The sequence below is a fragment of the Euprymna scolopes genome, chromosome 19, assembly GCF_053919585.1.
Source record: "Euprymna scolopes isolate OS-2025 chromosome 19, ASM5391958v1, whole genome shotgun sequence".
NCBI lineage: Eukaryota > Metazoa > Mollusca > Cephalopoda > Sepiida > Sepiolidae > Euprymna > Euprymna scolopes.
Window position 1 is genome coordinate 86,000,919 of NC_136500.1, and position 19,278 is coordinate 86,020,196.

Consider the following 19,278-nt stretch of genomic DNA (forward strand, 5'->3'; position numbering starts at 1 on the left):
CACAGGGAAGTATTTTGTCGGTAACACTATTCAGCCTAAAAATTAACAGTATTGTTGGATGCATAAACCAAGGCGTGGATTGCTCTCTATATGTTGATGATTTTTTAATTGCATATAGCTCAAGACATATCCATATAATTGAGCGTCAACTTCAACAATGCATTGACAAAATAAAAAAATGGACAACTAAGAATGGCTTCAAATTTTCCATTAACAAAACAAAATGTATGCACTTTTGTCAACTAAGAAAACTGCACCCAGATCCTCTTTTAAAACTAAATGATATTCCGATTCCTGTTGTAAATGAACATAAATTCTTAGGGTTAATACTAGACAAAAAACTTACATTCATCCCTCATATAAAACATCTTAAAAATAAATGTAATAAAACCCTACAGCTAATGCGGGTCATTGCCCACATAGATTGGGGAGCGGACAGACAAACCCTATTAAAGTTATATAGGTCACTAGTGCGATCGAAACTAGACTATGGTAGCTTCATTTACAGTGACACCAGAAAGTCGTATATAAAGATATTGGACACCGTTCAACATCAGGGCCTCAGGCTTGCGCTGGGAGCCTTCCGAACTTCCCCCATCGATAGTCTCTCTGCAGAAGCCAATGAACCCCCATTATCAATTCGACGCGACAAACTAGCCTTGCAATACTTGACCAAAATTCTCTCTTGCCCAGACAATCCTGCTTACGACTGCATTGCAAACTCACTAGATTACTCGCTCTATGATAGAGAAAAATCACAACCAACAAATCCAACCTCTAACTGTACCTTCAATCCAAATTACCAAAATCTATATGACCAAAAAGTAAAAGCTATAAAACCTTTTGGGCTCCGTACAAAACCACTAGTAGAAGATGCAGGTATCACAATCACCAATATCCATAATGTCAACCAACTAAGCCTTCCACCCTGGCTACTAAAACAACCTGAAATCATCCTTGAATTAAATAACCTCCCAAAAAATCAAAGCCATCCACTAACCTATCAAGAAAAACTCCTTATCATTCAGGAAAAATACCCAAACCATCAGCACATATACACGGATTGGTCCAAAGACAGCAACAAAACCGGATGCGGAGTCGTATCCACTAACATTACCTTACAGAAGCGACTACCAGATCATGCCTCAATTTTTAGTGCCGAAGCCACAGCCTTAGATATGGCACTAGATCTCATCACTGACCTTACCCAAAACAATTTTATAATTTTTTCAGACTCCCTATCGGTACTCGAATTCTTAAAGAACAAAAATTTAAATAACCCACTACTCATCAAACTGCTACAAAAAATACACACTCTCTTACAAAACAAAAGTATCAAATTCTGCTGGATCCCCAGTCATTCTGGAATTCAGGGCAATGAAAAAGCTGACATAGCTGCCAAAAATGCTTTAAAACTCCCTAAAAGCAATATAAAAATTCCACATTCTGACTACAAACAACAAATAATCTCATTATGAAGAAATGGCAAGAAAGATGAAAGATGGAATAACTGTCTAAATAATAAACTTTTCAAGATCAAACCCACAATAGAAGAACGATTACCAGATGCCAGAAGATCACGTAGAGAGGAAGTGATTTTGTCCCGTATTCGCATAGGACATACGCACATAACCCACTCCTTCCTGCTAAAAAAAGAAGACCCTCCAGAATGTTTTGCATGCCAAGAACCTTTTACAGTAAAACACTTTCTTTTGGATTGTGGCGATCTCGCGCATATCTGGCAAAATTATTACCATGTCAACAATATGAAGGAACTATTTAAAAAAAATAAACTCCAACAAAATACTAACATTTCTGAAAAAAGTAAATCTATACAAAAGAATATAACTTTAATTCAATCCAACTTTACACCCCACCCCCAAAAAAAGGAAGGAAGCACATCACCTGATGATACAAAAAGTCTGATTTGACTCACTGATTAAATTAAAATATCTATTCCAAAAAAAAACAAAAAACTGGAACTCTGCATTAAATAACAAAAAAAAAAAAAAAGGTTGATATGCCGTAAAACCAAACCAAACCAAACCAAACATTGAAGTTGCAGATGTTGGAAGATGGCATTTCATATTGCCAAACAAAACAATCGCTGCAAAGAAAAAATGCTACTGTAGAAAAGTCTACCTAATCCTAAGGGAATATCAAAAAAATAGAAAAAAAAATGCAAAAAAAACAAAAAGCATGAAAAACACATTTCAAAAATTCTTTTTTAAAAAACTTAAAAAAAAAAAAAAAAAAAAAAAAAAATGAGAAACACAAAATGGTTTTCTTATTAATTTTGGTTGACCCAAAAAAAAAAAAGTGATTAAAAACAAAAAAAACAAACTTGTTTTCTTTTTTTTTCTTTTTTTTCACTTAAAAAAAATTTGTTACTAAGATAAAACAGAAATTGTTATGGTAGGTTTCTGTTTTATTTTTGTTATATTTTTTATATGGTGATTTAAACGTTTTCTTCAGTATTTTCATTGTTTGATAATCAGCGATTCTTGATGAAAGCTGGCGATTGACGTTATGTCTACAGCAAAGCCGAGCGGCCAGGTTCAAATTCTGCACAAGTACCACACAATCCATTAGCTAAGAGCTCCAAAGTCCATCTCTCTCTCTGAGAGGCACACACACAGTGTGAGATGCCTAGAAAATCAACTAACTGCCCAACCTTGGAATTTATATAGATATTACTGGATCACATCAGGAAGAATACATAGATATCCACTTGAAAAGGCTAATCTACTACCAATCTATCGACATAAAAATCTAATGCCATGGAGGGTCCTGTATATGGAAGGACATTATTTTTGGAAAATCTCAAGTATGTTAAATCTACAGCAGGATTCATATCTGTAGAAACGTTATTTATTTCAATGAACAGATTGAATTCTGTATGAGCAACATATTTTCAATTTCTTGTGTGGTTTCTCTTATTTGCAGCAAGTCTGTTCTTCATATTCATCGCAAATACGCAGCCTGCTAAACATGTTGTCTAGTGCATATTTATTGATGTTTCTACAGCCTATTAGGTCACAATCCTTACTTTTTCTTAAAGAATTTCTTGCATAACTAAAAATAAGTCTCTTTACTTTTAAATTATCCTTATGAATAATATGCAAGTAAAGAAACATTTTGATATCTAATTTACATGTATCTTTATGGTATGTATGAACACTATGTAAATTAGTTAAGAAGACTCGCTTTTTCTTTAAATGCTCACATGGACATTAAAAACGATTTGAGAATGATTGACTCGATATACAGTGAGAGAGATACCTAGATAGTGAAGCGAGAGATGGGTATCTTGTTTAGTTAATATATATATATATATTTTTTTTTTTTTTTTTTTTTTTGTTTAATGAAACTCTCTCCAGGCAAGGCATGAGGCCACTTGATGGAAGAAACTAAAGAACTAAAGATGAAAATAAAATTTCAAAGTAAAAAAACTAGCTAATGATAAATGTTATATGGATAAATTCCAACTCGGAAAACAGTAATTCTTCTTTTGTCAGAAACATCGCTCATGGAATGTGAGAAGTAAAGGACAAAATAAGAGAAACAAGGGTTATGGGGCTGCATAAAGTAAGCCAAAGTTTAGTTTCTACTCTCCATAATTACAATTTAATTAGAATTCAAATAAGATTTTTATACAAACATAACTCAATTCCAGGACTAAGCTATATTTCAGCATGTATGTTCTGTCATTAAAGTATATAGGAAAAGAAGCATAAGGGAAATAATCCACTTTTTTTTTTTAAATTTTATTACTGTTGACTATTAATAAACTAGAGACTGTTTACAATAAGGGCAGGTGGAGTGTGGGTCAAACATACTGAGAGAGCGAAAGCGATATAGAAAAATATAGAAAGATGAACTTGGCGGGTTTGTATTACTGTACACATAGATTCGAAAAAGTTGTCAAAAAAACAAATATATAACAAATAAATGTTATCAAAGGCAAGATAAGTTACTTTTCTACCTAACTGGATATATTTTTCGTGTTTTTATTCAATGTAACATATTTATTCAGCTCGAAAAGCATAGTGTTTACCGATGTATTGAAAAATTCAAAATGGCGCCAGAGTCTCTCTTTAACACGTTAAGTTCAGGAAAAGATGTTATAAATAATAAACTAGACAAAATACTGTTAGAAATTCGCTCAATATATGTTACCGTGACATAAGTTGACATATATTTGATGTTTTTTAATAGTATTTTGTCTAGTTTATTATTTATAACACCTTTTCCCAAACTTACCATGTTAAAAAGAGTGTCGGGCGCCATTTTGAATTTTCCAATACATCGGTAAACACTGCATGTTTTTCGAGCTGAATAAACATGTTACATTGAATAAAAACACGAAAAATGTATCCAGTTTAGTAGAAAAGTAACTTATCTTGCCTTTGATAACATTTATTTGTTATATATTTGTTTTTTGACAAGTTTTTCGAATCTATGTGTACAGTAATACAAACCCGATTTGGCTTTAGGTTAGTTTCTAGTGGTTTCCCTTACAATTTTACTTTTATCTGTGGAAAAGAGTTGACACATTCATGCCTTTTTCTAAATATTATTAGTGAAAGTGTACTTAATAACCTTGGCAGAACTTGAATTTGACTTGCCAAACCCAAAACTCATGCCAATTACATTTTCACCTGTTATTTTATTAAATTCCCAGCAAATATTTGAATGCAATTAACATTTCTTAACAATTTATACAACACTACCTACACTTCTGAAAATTTTGTTCAGTTTTTCACACACGCATGTGTGTGTGTGTGTGTGTGTGTGTGTGTGTGTGTGTGTGTGTGTGTGTGTGTGTAAGTGTGTGTGTAAAGCAATAAATTTTTAGATTCAAAAATGAAAGTCTAAAATTAAGCATGGGGTTTAGTTTTCGATCTAAATTTAATGTAAAATATTGATCCCTTCCCACCAGTTAATTTTTGACTGGTCTCTTTTGACCCTTACACTTGGGGGGGGGGGTCACCTTGAAACTTGCATAAATTATATAAAACTTTTTAATCTGAGAAACTGACGTTATTTCAAAGACTTTTGTCACAAAAATTTAGAAAAGTGGTGCAAATGTTTTTGGGGAAGAGGGGTGGTGATTGTTTTTCATTTAAATTTGCATAACAAACTGAACCCCCACATTCTAAAAATTAAACAAATTTTTAAAATGTATATACACAGAAAATTTATATGAAAATTTCCTACTTAATTGATGGTAATAAATATATTTTTTTATTTTTTGAATTTGACTAACACACTTTACAAATAGAAAATATATTCACATTTTTGGGGTGGTGGAAAAGATAGTTTAAAAATATCAAGAGTTATTCTTTACCGTTGTTCTTTTGTTATTATACTTGCAAAGCAAACTGAATGTCGTACCTAAAAAATTGAATAAATCTTTTTTTTTTTTTTTTTTTTCTTTAAATAGAAAAGTGATAGTAATGTTGATAAAAATTTGTAAAAAAAAAAAAATTGAAAAGCACATTTCACCAGAGAACGTGTTCCATCCACTGTTTATTTATTTATTTGATGGTATGTGTGATGGGGTAGAAAAAATCTAGAAAAAAAAAAGGTTATCCTTTGCTGTTGTATTTTTGTTCTAGTCATCATGTTGCTATTGTTGTTAGTAGGTTAACGTTATTCATAATTTCAATGGCTTATTATATTATTTCGTTGTTGCAACTATAATTACTTTACAATGTTCAGAATTTTACTTATTACACCTGCTTTGTATATTAATGAAATACCATTCGAATTTATCACAACATTAGACACCCATTAAAGAATAATCTGGGAAATATCTTAGTCTATTTTAGTGCATATTGTACTAGTTGATATGCTTGTGTATTCCAATTTTAGGGTTATAACTATGATCTCAAAATTATTAGTTCTTAAATGATTTGGTGAAAGTTTACTTATATAAACCATGTTTATGAAGCAATGAGACTAGTAGTGAATGTATTTAAATAAGTAATGCTATAACAAGTTTCCTAAATCTGTTAGAAAAAGAAAGAAAGAAAAATTTTTAAAAATCCAGCAGCAGAAGAATGAATGAAGAGAAAAACAGTGTGAAAAAGACTAAGGACAACGACATATGTACATGTCATTGTCCCTGCTGACTTGATATTATTAGGATAGTTTTCAAGAGAAATGGAGAAACATACAAGCAAAAATATTTTATTAGAGCCTTCCATAAGTAAAACTTATTGGTTTTCTATTATGTAAAAAAGTTGTAAGTCTGTGTGTTCATTTGGCTTATTAAGTGTTGAGACATCATGTTGAACAAAGATGGCAGCAGTAAATCAAATCGGCAAAGAATCAATGCAGTCCTGATCTTGAGTTGTTTCGAGACAGAGGCTGACAGCAAACTGATTAAATCCAAAATTCGACATTTTTTATAATAACTTTTGAAGCTTCTGATTGGTTGATTGTTATAACTGTGGTTATAAAACCGATCATCGAAATCATTGGAGTCATACCCTCATTATGAGTCAAAAACATTTTAGCACACCCCCTTTTTGAGATAATGAAAAAGTCCTTTCGGATTCAATTTGGTTTGACTTGAGAAAAAAACAAACAAATAAATAAATAAAATAACATTTATTTATTTATTTTTTTTTTTTTTTTAATTTGTCTTTATTCTCATTGGTCAAAAAAAAATATATCAATATATTGATATAATGTGTGTAAAAGAGAAGCCATTTTTGATCACATTAAGTTTTTTTTTTTTTTTAATCTATATAGCTATAAAAGTGAAAGTGTCTGTCTGTACATTTCCCTTCACAATAACTCTTAAAGATTTTCCTAAATTTCCATACCTACAGACTCGGAATTTGATACACAGGGTATGGAAATTTAGGAAAATCTTTGTAATGCGTTTTCGGTCAGAAATTTGGCTGTTTAAGGGGGGTCAAAGTTCAACGATTTGACCTTTGAGAACTCTACCAAACTCCTCCACCAATTTTGGGTATAAACAAATGAAATTTTAGATACAGGTTCCTTGGACATGAATCTAACTTATTGACTTGATTTGAGCTCAAAACAAATGTTAAGGAGTCATAATAGGAGTCAAAGTTAAAAAAAAAAATTGACCTTTGCGGTCTCTACCAAATTACTCAGACAATTTCTGGTCTAAACATTTGAAATTTTACATAAAGGGTATTCAGAGATAGGACAAGCTTTTTAATCGGTTTGGGTTGACAATTTGAGCTACCAATATATAAATGTGTGTATGTATGTTTGCATGTCTGCCTAAAAACTTCGACAGAGGCAACGGATTTTCACAAGATCAGTATCGTTTTGAAGCTCGACCCTTCAGACGACAAATATCGAAAAATTGGCTAAAAACATTAATTTCTTCACCCTCAACTGGGCACTTTTCTACAGAGAGGGGTCGCTTTTTTCACCGATATTTTTGAAATTCATCCCCTCTTTTTGATTGTTTAGCCTTAATTTAAACCTATGTCACTTCCGGTTTGGTGGTGGTCGTAACAGCAAAGACGTCACGTTTTTTTTCACATTCTTTTCCTCCTTCACAGTACGAGTTCGAGCCTGCCTTCCTACTACCACTTTTTTTTTTTTTTGTTCAACACACACCTCCAAACACCCGGGCAACGCCAGTACATATAAAAATACACATATAAATACTTTTCAAGTAATATATATATATATATATATATATATATATATATATATATATATATATATATACAAACAAATACATACAGATATAATACTATTCAAATATTTATATACACACACACACAAATATACATACATTTAAATACAGATATAAACTTTTTTTTTTTTTTTTTTTTTTTTTTTTTTGCTTAACAAAAACTGGAAACATTCTTTTAGAAATTTTAGTTGGTTAATTTGGTTAGTAAGACAAAAACTTTTGAAGCTTCTGATTGGTTGATTGTTATAACTGTGGTTATAAAAACGATTGTTGAAATCATGGAAGTCATACCCCCATTACTCGTCTTTTGGTTGTATACGATATTCATTGCGCTGATACTGTTATTATTATTGTTATTATTATTGTTATATATTTGTTAAATTTGTTATTCCTCTTTCTTCTCTTCCCCCGTTGTTACCTTTTTAAGTCCCGGATCTTCGCGTTTTTTTTTTTCTCTCATTTCCCGTCGGCCATGGCATCTAACAGCTGTGAGCCGTCGGAACCTGTCAAGGAAAGGCAAGAAGAGGAGAATGCAGTCTGGAAGAAGCCGCCAGCAGTAAAAATAGACGTAGAATCGTTTCTTGAAGAAGCCAAGAAATGCATAGAGCATGTCACCACGAATGGCATCAAGGTGGAACAACTACGGATGGATGAATTTGCCAAAAAGACAATTTCACTTTTTGTCATCGACAGAAAAACCAAGAAGCTGATTAGATCAACCAAAGACACCGTGACAAAGTTAATTGCGACTGTGGGAATGAGAGCGGAAAGGATAACCAAGACAAAGGGCTACAACACCTGGGCAGCCCTATTTAAATCTCCAGAAGATTGCATTAAGCTCTCGAAAAACGAAATCATCACTCCAGAATACATTCTGAGGATGGAATACCTGGGACGGAGACGGACAACCATTTCCATATTCGAAGTCCCAGGTGTAATACCAGGGGAATATTTGGCGGCGTATTTACTGCAATACGGAGACATCTCTGGAGTAAACGTCGACCAGTACAATGGTGTCTGGTCGTTTGATATTTTGCTGAATAAGGAGGCATACTATAAGATACCTTACTACATCGAGGCACAGGAGGAAAAACTACCTATAGTAGTGGCAGGAAGGCGTCCGGCTTGCTGGATATGCGGAGAAGTGGGGCACTTAACGTATACATGCCCCAAGAAGCAAACAACGTCGAGAAACCCAAAAAATCGGGTATTACCACATTTAGAGCCGGGTGCACAACCTGGATTTAAAATACCAGAACCGACAGATAAAACTAATCCTCCCAGTCTATCAACTGACAAGATCGAAGCAGTTTATAACACCGAAGCTGCATCACCAGAGAAAGGTGAATGGAAAACCGTACCAATCAGAAAAGCAGCATCACCAACCTATGCAAAATCCTTAACAAAGGAACAAAAAGTTGAAATACGTTCGAGCAAAGACCCCGGAGGGAATAAATATAAAGAACTGCTAAAATTAAAAGAATCTCTCGATGAAAAACGAAAAGAAAAAATACACGTTCCCTTCCCAGAGTCCCTGTTCCCGGAGAAACCTAACCCAAAAGAAAAACGTTCCCCCAAAAAAATTCCAGCCCCAATAGTTTCTACACCCCCGACTAGAGGGAAAAATATGACCTCTCTAGGCGCTCCTCCCAAAAAGAGAAGCCCGAGACCTTCCCCCTTCTGCACTCCTGCTAACACGCCTCAAAGCACTCCTCCCCCTTCTCCCATGAAAACAGATATGCCCCCTCCCACTTCGACAGATAAAAAAAGGCAAAGGAGCCCCTCTTCCGAGAGAGAATCCCGAAAAAAAAAATCTCCCCCTTTTTTTACAGGCAAAGCAGTTTGTCAAATCTCAACCGAAAGAGAAACTGTGATGAAAGCACACAAGAATAAGGATTATAAAAATTTGCTAGCCTTAAAAAATATAAAGAAAAAGGATACCACTAACCCCGAAAACTTCCCCAAAGCCCCAAGATTATTGACTGTAGTAAGGCCCAGAGCAGAGGCCAGTGGAGTGTGGACAATGATGGAGGAAGCAAATAGCGCTTTTAATTTGTTTCCTCCAGCCGTTTTTTTCAATGATAACGACATACAAAAAATGAAAGAATCATGTATTGGACGGGTCCCTATCAAAATGCATCCATCATTGTATAGGGCCATTAAACTAACCTTTCCTCTTGACATCGGCGGTTTGTCCCCTGACGGGTCAATCACCACTGAGATGACCACTGGATCCATGGGGACAGCTGTCGGTGTCTTGACATCGTCTATGTTTGATCAGGATTCCCAACCCTAAGTAGCTCAGGATGGCTTCTTTAAGATTAGCTACTTTAAATGTCCGAGGGTTGAGGGACGCCTCTCGTAAACTTCGAGTTGCACGCGACCTTCAACGCCTTGGTGTGGATGTATGTTGTCTACAGGAGACTCACTTTATTCCAAGTGACTATCAGGATGTGCTCCTTAGAGGCTTTCAGCTCTACTCAGCACATTATGATACCCACGCAAGGGGGGTTACCTGGCTAGTTAAGCGCACTCTTGATGCATCGTGTGACCCTATTTATGCAGATCCAGAGGGAAGATTGCTCGTTCTGGATGTTACCGTAAAGGATGTGGCATTTCGTTTTATTGGGGTTTATGCGCCCAATAACCGTACTGAGCTAGTTTCCTTTTTTCGGCGAATCGAGCCTTTCATGAATTCGTCTCGACGGTTAGTTTTAGCGGGAGACTGGAACGCGGTCCTGGATCCCGAGTTAGATCGTGGGGTTAATACCACAAGGGATACTAACCAGAACCGGGATGCTAAAGCGTTTCGAGACTTTGTCGACAAGTTTGATCTTGTCGATAAATTTCGGAACGAAAAACCCGGGGATTTAGCATGGACTTGGACAGGTAGACGCGGCTCCGATCCGGTGCAGCTTTCGAGTTACATCGATCGGTTCTTAGTTAGGAGAGTCGACCTAGGGCTTTTAGACTGTCCAAGTTTCCATAGTATAGTTTATTCGGACCATAGGCTTGTCCGGGTTCGAGTAAACTTAGATAGTGTTAAACCTAGGATGGCTAGTTACTGGAAGTTCAACACGTCGTTGTTCGATGTGAAGGACTTCCGGGAACAGCTTCTACTAACAATACAGAGGGAATTGACGGGGGCTATCATCGGGAATAAGTGGTGGGGCAACCTTAAAAAAGTCATTAGGTCCTTCGCTGCTGATTTTAGTCGCCGGCTCAACCGTAGTTCTAGAGCAGCGAAAGCGGCGCTAGAAGATAGATTAGAAAGGGCGGTGGAGGAGGGGGATAGTGCTAGCTATACTATAGTTAAGGCTGAACTGGACTCCTTGGATAACAGGGAGGACCAGGGATTATTAGTTAGGGCTAGATTAAAAAGAGCGCCAAACGAGGCAACAAACATGGCCGCGTCACTGCGTGCGGAGGAGTTTCGACGTTCTGCAGATCGACACATCGCCAGTGTCACATTGCCGGACGGACGAACCGTAACTTCAAACGACGGAATCTTGGAGGGTTTTCGGACTCATTTTCAGGAGCTTTTTACCAAGGAGCCCGGTCTGACTATTGAACAGTTTGACACCTATTTAGCCGACTTTTCTCGCCTGGAGGCGATCGAAGCAGCTAGGTGTGAAGGTAGCATAAAAGAGGAAGAAGTCATTGAGGCCTTGAAACAGGTCGGGCTAGACAGGACCCCTGGGATAGATGGTCTGCCCTACGAGGTGTATTTGAGGCTGTCGCCCATTTTTATTCCTTTGCTGACCGTACTTTTTAACTCCTGGTATAGGAACGGGTGCATACCTCAGTACTTTACCAGGGGGATCATTAAATTGTTACGCAAAGATAAAAATGGAGGGGATGGGATAGGTAATTTCCGGCCCTTAACGATGTTAAACACAGAGTTAAAGATTTTGGCCAAGATCTTAGCAAATCGTCTGCAGATTGTCTTACACCGTCTAATAAGTCCCGAACAGACTTGTTCTGTTAAGGGCCGGACGATTCAAGATAATTTGCACACGATACGCTTGATCGTAGAAAAAGTCGACACAGAAGCCGCGCTGATTAATTTAGATCAATCCAAAGCATTCGACAGAGTAGACCATCATTACCTAGAGGCTGTTCTTCGCTCGGCTGGGTTTGGTCCCCAGTTTCGCTCTTGGATTTGCCTCTTGTATGCCAACCCCGGTGCTATGGTTGAAGTGAATGGGGTGAGGTCGAAACCCTTCATGTTAACAAGATCGATCCGTCAAGGTTGTCCGTTATCCCCAATGTTATATGTGCTGGCGCTTGAGCCATATTTGCGCCAGCTTCGGGTGAATCCGGTCCTTCGCGGGATTACTTTGCCAGGTGGCTCTACCCCGGTAAAGTATACCGCCTATGCTGACGACGTGACTGTGCTTGTAACGAGCAGTGCCGAGATTAGAGTCGTTGACATAGAAACAAGTCGGTATGCCAAGGTCACAGGGGCCATAATTAACTACGTTAAGTCTATTGGCTTACGTATCGGTGCCTGGAGGGGTATGCCCCTTCAGGGACCCTTTGGTTGGGCTGATGGGCCATGCAAGCTACTCGGCGTCTGGTTTGGTCCCGGTCTCCAGCTGGAGAAAAATTGGTCGGAGGTATTGGAAGCGGTCAAGGTCGCATCTCATTTGTGGGCCTTGAGAAATCTGTCTTTGAAGGGTCGGGCGGAGGTATGCAATTCTCATATCTACCCCCTGATCCTTTACCGTCTATCAGTACTTCCACTCCCGGAGACCACACTAGTTGATCTGGTGCGTGCTCTTTTCGCGTTCTTATGGCGCGGAAAGCAAGCCATGGTTACCCGGGAGGTCTGTTACCTGCATCCGTCTGAAGGCGGTCTGGGTATGCCTAGTGTAGAAATACGTAGACACACTCTTAGGCTGATATACCTGGATCGAATGTGTACACCAAGTGAGGGAAACGGTGTCTTCTGGATAGAAGACACTAAGAAAGCCTTTCAGGCTTTGGAGAGTGTGCATTCGGCTGAGGGGGAGGCACACAGGTTGCCCCGAAACGAGTGCCCTTTCTATCGCGAGTGTCGGCAGGCCTTGAGATTTCTTCTACGGGTCAAAGAAAGCCTCTCTGACACCCAGCTGTTGTCTCGCAAAGCGCTATATCGGGCGTTAGTGAGGGGATCCGTTCGAGACGAAAAGATTGAGGAGTTCGGTTTTACGAAGGAGGAGCGCCGCTTAGTATGGCCTTGGGCGCCTGGGTCGAGCTGCTTCGATAATTACGAGGCATCACTCACCTGGCTGGTAATACGAAATGCTCTCTGGGTCGGCAAAAGACTTTACGCAGCGGGTTTTACGGAGACACCCAATTGTGTCCGATGCGGAGAATGGGAGGAAGACCTTGATCATGCTTTCTTCCACTGCGCCATCGTTCGACCGTTGTGTGAGTTAGTTGAAGGCTTCACGGTTCGCATGCTGAGCGAGCGGTTTTTTGTACTGGAGTCGGTTTCCCCGTGCTGCAACTGGGCACCGACCATGAAGAAAGAAGAACGCTATGTTTTTCTGTGTTTACTAGCAGTTATGAGAGGCGTGATTTGGACGACGCGACAGAAGGAGGTTTACGGAGATGAGACCTTCACTGCTCCCCAGCTTGTCCTCATTTTCAAATATCGATTGAAAATGCGAATTAAGCTGGAGAAGGTGAAACTCGCTCCTGTGAATTTCAACGACAGGTGGGTGAAAGTTTCGCGACTGTGTAAAGTGAATGGAGCTAGTCTTGAATTTCTTTTTTGAGTGGCTTAGGTTTTTTTTTTTTTTTTTTTTTTTTTTTTTTTAAGGATTTTGGGTAACCTGATCAAACATAGACATGCATCGGACCTCCTAGAGTAGGCTAGTTAGGCATCTTTGTTCGATTTTTAACTTAGCTAGAGTATGCATGCTGTCATCGCTCCAATCTCCTTTTTTGGTTTTCCCTGTCCCAGCGTCCCTCGTTTTTTTTTTTTTTTTTTTTTTTTTTTTTTTTTTCCCCACTTTTTGGTTCGATAACCCCCAATCCCGGCCCCTTAGGTGACGGATAAACTGTTTTGCCAGAGATGTAGGCCATTTTTGTTGTGTTTGAATAAAGTTAGCTTTCGTGGGACCTACATCTTTTCGACTGACAAAACTTTTTATCTGCCACAATTAGTAGTGAGGGGGTTCTTTTTACTAACCACTTTTTATCATTGTATATTTTTTTCATACGATTTTGTAAATAAGATTTTTATCCCCAACCCCCCACATCATGTATATATATTTGTAACTTTCGGGTTTAAAGTAGGATGTCCACAGAGTGATTTTGGTATTTTGGTGAAAGAGTCTAGTTAAGTTAACGTTATGTTAGTTAGGTCAACATTAACCCCCACCCCCCTTTTTCGGCCTTGTGCCACATTTTTATTTGTATTTTTGTCAAATAAAATAAATATTTACCCTCATTATGAGTCCAAAACATTTTAATATGGCTAAAAGTCAAATGCATACAAAATAGAAATTTATAAATTTTACAAATTTATTATGACCTCAACTATGTTTATATGGAATAAACACACTTAAGTCTGATTTTCATAAATTAAATTTTGTAAAAAATAATGCTGTGTTATTTTGTTTCTTTTTAGTTCTGTACGTTGTGTTCAGTGGAGTCAAACTAGTGGGATATGTTACCTGAGTATTGCGCATAAGGATTGTGTGACTATTTGGAAGGTGGATGGAGAAGTTCCTCGGTTAGAGTTCAAACAGATACGCAAAGTTTCTATACAGATCCTTCCTCAAGGTAAGTGATAAACATCTTTTTTATCTTGCATTTATTTTAAAAAAATTTTTTTTTTTTTTACTTGGTCACTGCTTATCAGAGGCCAAAAGACATTTATGGTTAATGAGTTTGTCAGTTGGCAATAAACAATATCATGAGAGGATTGAAAATGATGGGTGAAATGAACAGAATTTAATTATTTTAGTGGACGGTTTGACAAGAATTTAACATATGATATTTAGCTGGGAAACAGCCCCATGATATTGTATTCCACAGAGTGGAAGTTCTTGGGGAAAAAAAAAACTTTGTTCATAAAAGCCCTGTTTAGTTTTAGGTACATAGAAGAGAAATTCTTTACAATGGTTGTAACTAGACGAGTTTTTGCTGTGAATGTGAAAACCATAGATCAGATCTCGATCAAGCAGCTACTATGAAAATAATGATAAAGTAGGGAAAGAGTAGCAACTCTTTCATAAAAGGTTGTAGAGAAGAAAAGAGATCGTCCTTCATTAGATTTTGAAGTCAAGGCAGAAAAGATACTGAATGGCATCTCTTCAAATGTGGCAATATTTTATGACATAACTATCAGATAGAGGATTGTGTCTGGAGCTATAGAATGATCCAACCATTTTTCCAGTGATCTTAGCAATGGATTTGATACAAGTATTCCAAGTATGGCATGAAGATTAGTCTTAGGAGCTTCCTTAAGGATAGAACCATTTATTTTGACTGGGGCAAAACTAGGATCTAAATATTGGTGGTGAAAGGAGAGAATCCTAGTGAACAATCATTAATGTGCTAACTGCCACCTTTTTTTTTTTTTTTTTTTACATATAAGTTTAAATGCATTATACCATTTTGCATGACAGTTGTTAGATAACTTATCTAATGGATGCACCATGCAAAAGTGTAAACATTGACACTCTCCTCTTTTGGTATTTCACTGATTTTGGGTGTGATTAACCTCTTTCAGTTAAATAGTTTGGAGAATTATGGTGATAGAAATTATCTTTGAGATGACCCCCCCAAAATAAATAGGAAGTCGGGGTAGAACTTGTTCAGGATCACACCTCTACTGATGAGACTGTCACCACAGTATGTCATTGAACAGTGGTGAAAGGAAGACTGTTGAACATTCATGAATGAAACGTGAGCAGATCAGGAATAGACTGAAGTCTATTTGTTCTAAATAGTGGTGGCTTTTAGAAAGGATTGTGAATTTTATTACACATTCCCAGAAATAAATCGGTCAAGCTGGTATGTTAATGTGGAGTGTTCAACCTCCTGAAATAAACCTTGTAGAAATATGGAAGATTTGAATTATGTGAACTGGAAAGTAAGGTTGCAAGATATAAAAAAACGCCTAACTCCTGGAAATGATACTGTGTGTGCATATGTATGTATGTATATTATTTATTCGAAGGTAAACAATTACATTTGGTCGCTACAAACAGCCATCTGTTTCAGTCAATGAGACTTCGTCAGGTGACCCTGAACCATTCGACACTATAGAAAAAAGAAATATGTAAATATATCTATAGCATCAACGCTATAGAAAAAAAGAAATATATATATATCTATAGCGTCGACTGGTTCAGGGTCGCCTGATGAATTCTCATTGACTGAAACAGATGGCTGTTTGTAGCGACCAAATGTAACTGTTTACCTTCAAATAAATAACAAAAAAAAATATTTTGCTCTTGTTATCGAGCACTAACAACCTTGTTGAGTTTATTAGTTCCTCCTTTTGAATAGCTCAAGCCTGAATATATATGTATATGTTTCTAAAGTGGCATTGTTTTTTTTGTTTGTGAGGGTTTAATCATTATATATTTTACTTCTGATTTCTTTCCCCATGCATTTTTGTCATCATCCAGTGCAATAATTGATTTCTTGATTCAAGCATGAAATTGAACATAAACCTCTCATTTCTTTGAATACATTTTGATGTTCACAGTTCTCAAATTATTTAGCTGGGATGTTTTATTTTTCTTGTGCTTTATTGTTGCTTTCTAATATTACTATTATTTTTTGTTAATTTTGTCTAATCATGTTGGCTTATTTTCTCTTTTGTAGGTTGTCAGTGGAATCCTTGTCGAGAAGTCCTTTGTCTTCTCAGCAAACAGCAAGTTCGTTTCTTCTACAGACATGGCAAGACCCGAGGCTGCTCTGCCATCCCAGCTTTAGAAAGGTTTGTTTTACACTGTCTATGCATGAATTAAAATAATAACGAAACTTAAATGTGAAAATGTTACAATATTAAAGTAAAAACTGCTCATCTTGCTTTGACAAGGTATGACTTTATTGCTATGAGAATCTGAAATGATTGCTTACGACATGTACAAGCTGGACTATATCTATGACCCTGGAGGCAGGTACAGTGACAATAACCAAACAAGAGTAGATTCCATCATGAAGTAATTTGGCAAGAGGTGTCTAAATTTATCCACTAAATTAACATCCTTAAAAGCAGCTTAATGCGTAACATTATTATTTACTGTCAGAAATTTATTTTTGACAGTAAAAATCCCTTGCATGTTTTACAAGTACTTTAATAGAATGTACTCTGACAAACTCCTAACACTTGTACTCTCTCGACATAAATACCCCTATTAATCTAACAAGCAACAAAATTCCACCCCTTTATTAAAGAGGTCCCTAAATGCTAGAAAGCTTTCTACTCTGATAGTTTCTTCCCTTGAACTACTTGACTTCAGAATTTCCCTCCTCTTTCCTGCTACCCTGACTATACTAACGTGCAAAAATTTTTAAGTAAGCAAACATCTTGCTGCTCAACTCCCTACATAGCAGCCGCTTACATCCAAGTGGCAGTGCACTTTGTTTGTGGTGAATAAGACCCCCCCCCCATACAAAAGTACATGTTTTACTGTCTGATTCAATAAGGCGATATGGTTACGTTGTTAGTATAATCATAGATAAAGATTTGAGAGATGTAGTTATTTGTATAATTTTGGCTTCCTTTCAGTGTATGGCTTCTTAATCAAGTGGTTCAAGACTACACCATCCATGTTACCATGTAATCACGTTGACACATCGGTTCTCATTAGATAATTGAAGTTGAGCAATGTTGAGTCTGGTCAGTACCAGATAGGTGACCATTTGGGAATACCAGGCGCTGTACATAGAACATTGACACCTCCCTGTAAAAACTGCAAAAACCTAACATTGTCATCTCACCTGACCAGAATATATATGTAACTGGAGACCACTTGTGAATTTAATATTTCTTTGGCACTTCCTCCTTTGGAGGAAGCCGGTTCAACCCACCTAGGGTGTATACTGAGGCTTGAATCATGTAAAAGTCTAATTTTTTACTTTGTGGTATTCTTTGTTTATTTTTAGACCTGCAGACTAAATAATAGCTTGCTTAGTAATAGTGTGATGATATTAACAAGGTTAAAAAAAAAAGAGAGGGATGATATGTCTTGAAGACAAACATTGCAATTTAGTTGGTGGAAAAGAAAGGAAAGAAAAAGGCAGAAAGAGAAAGGGAAGGAAAGTGAAAAATGAAGACTATTAAATGCATAAATGTCATAAAAATCCCGGATTGATAGGTCTCAACATGGTCCTGGTGATTATTCAGGCTCATAAAATAAGAAGGAAAAGAAATATGGTCATTTTTTGAGGATTTGGGGAATGGAATTTGGCAATAAACTGATTTTCCTAAGGATTTGAGAAAGTTAATTATTTTGTAGTAAAATAATTTTTCAAGAATTAGTGATGATAGAATAATGGCTCTTATGCAGGCAAGATGGTCTTGTCACACGACAAGAAACATTAAACCCTTGACCAATACCAAAACAAGGATAAACAATTGCATGTTTCTGTTCAGACACCAATTATCATCAGAACAAGATATGGGGTAGACCAATCGGTGTGTCGTTGTGTGTGGTTGCTAACCAAATTCTTAAGCAAGTCAAGTAGGTGAATTGTTTATCAAGAAAGCTGAAAGAACCACATGCACTGCAATGATGGTTAATTAAAATAGCTGCTGATAAAAATTAAAGGAAGAATTGTGATTATGAGGGTCAGCTCAAATGGTGAGAGAGAGCCTCAGCTTGGTAGCATGGGGAGGTAAAAAAATAGATGAAGAAGAGAGAAAGAAAGAGCATGTGGTAAATCTGCTAACCATTCCCGATAAAGGGTGGATCCTCGCATATTTGAATCAATAAATATGGTAAGAAGTTAGGTCATTAATGTATTATCGATAATTGTGGAGTTAAATTCTATTGTTAAGGGGAGCAGAGTTATGGTATCCCGGGTTCTCAACATAGTCAGACAATTGGTGAGAGATGATCTGACTCTCAGTCAAAAGACAGACAGACCCAACTGGGTTGAAAGACTCTGCTTTGTTCCCCACTGAACTGAATGGCGTTGAACCTCTGACCCTCAAACTTAGAGTTGATGACTGAACTTGAAAACTGCTCTGACCACTCTGCTTTCTCCCTACTGGACTGCATGTTGTTGAAATTTTGATTCTCGAAATTAGGGTTGATGAGTGCACTGTATGCCATGTTACTGAGAAACTGACCCTCAGACTTAGGGTTAATAACTAAACTTGAAAATCACCCAAACTGACCAAAGGCTGTCGTCCACATACGAATATTAAGGGTTTATGTTGAGATTTGTGAAGAATGAATGTCTTACTTTTTTTTTCTATGAATAATTCTTATGTTATCCCAAAAAACTAGTCATCAAAGTGTTATTCTTTCTTGTTTTTGTTTAAATGATCTTTGCTTTTCAGTGATATAGCCTTTTGCCCTTCCGGTCTTTTACAATGTTGGAGAAGAGGTAGTTCGCTGGAC

At 36.9% G+C, this 19,278-nt stretch overlaps 1 protein-coding gene across 2 annotated transcripts in view; it reads left to right on the forward strand.

Annotated features, from left to right (window-relative positions):
* LOC145239815 (WD repeat and coiled-coil-containing protein-like) overlaps positions 1-19,278 on the forward strand; it is a 197,126-nt gene that overhangs the window by 102,868 nt on the left and 74,980 nt on the right. For both annotated transcript variants that reach the window (XM_080103344.1, XM_080103345.1), the window contains exons 3-4: positions 14,319-14,473; positions 16,529-16,643. In XM_080103344.1, the coding sequence (XP_079959470.1) occupies positions 14,319-14,473; positions 16,529-16,643 (270 nt within the window). The remainder of the gene's footprint in view (positions 1-14,318; positions 14,474-16,528; positions 16,644-19,278) is intronic.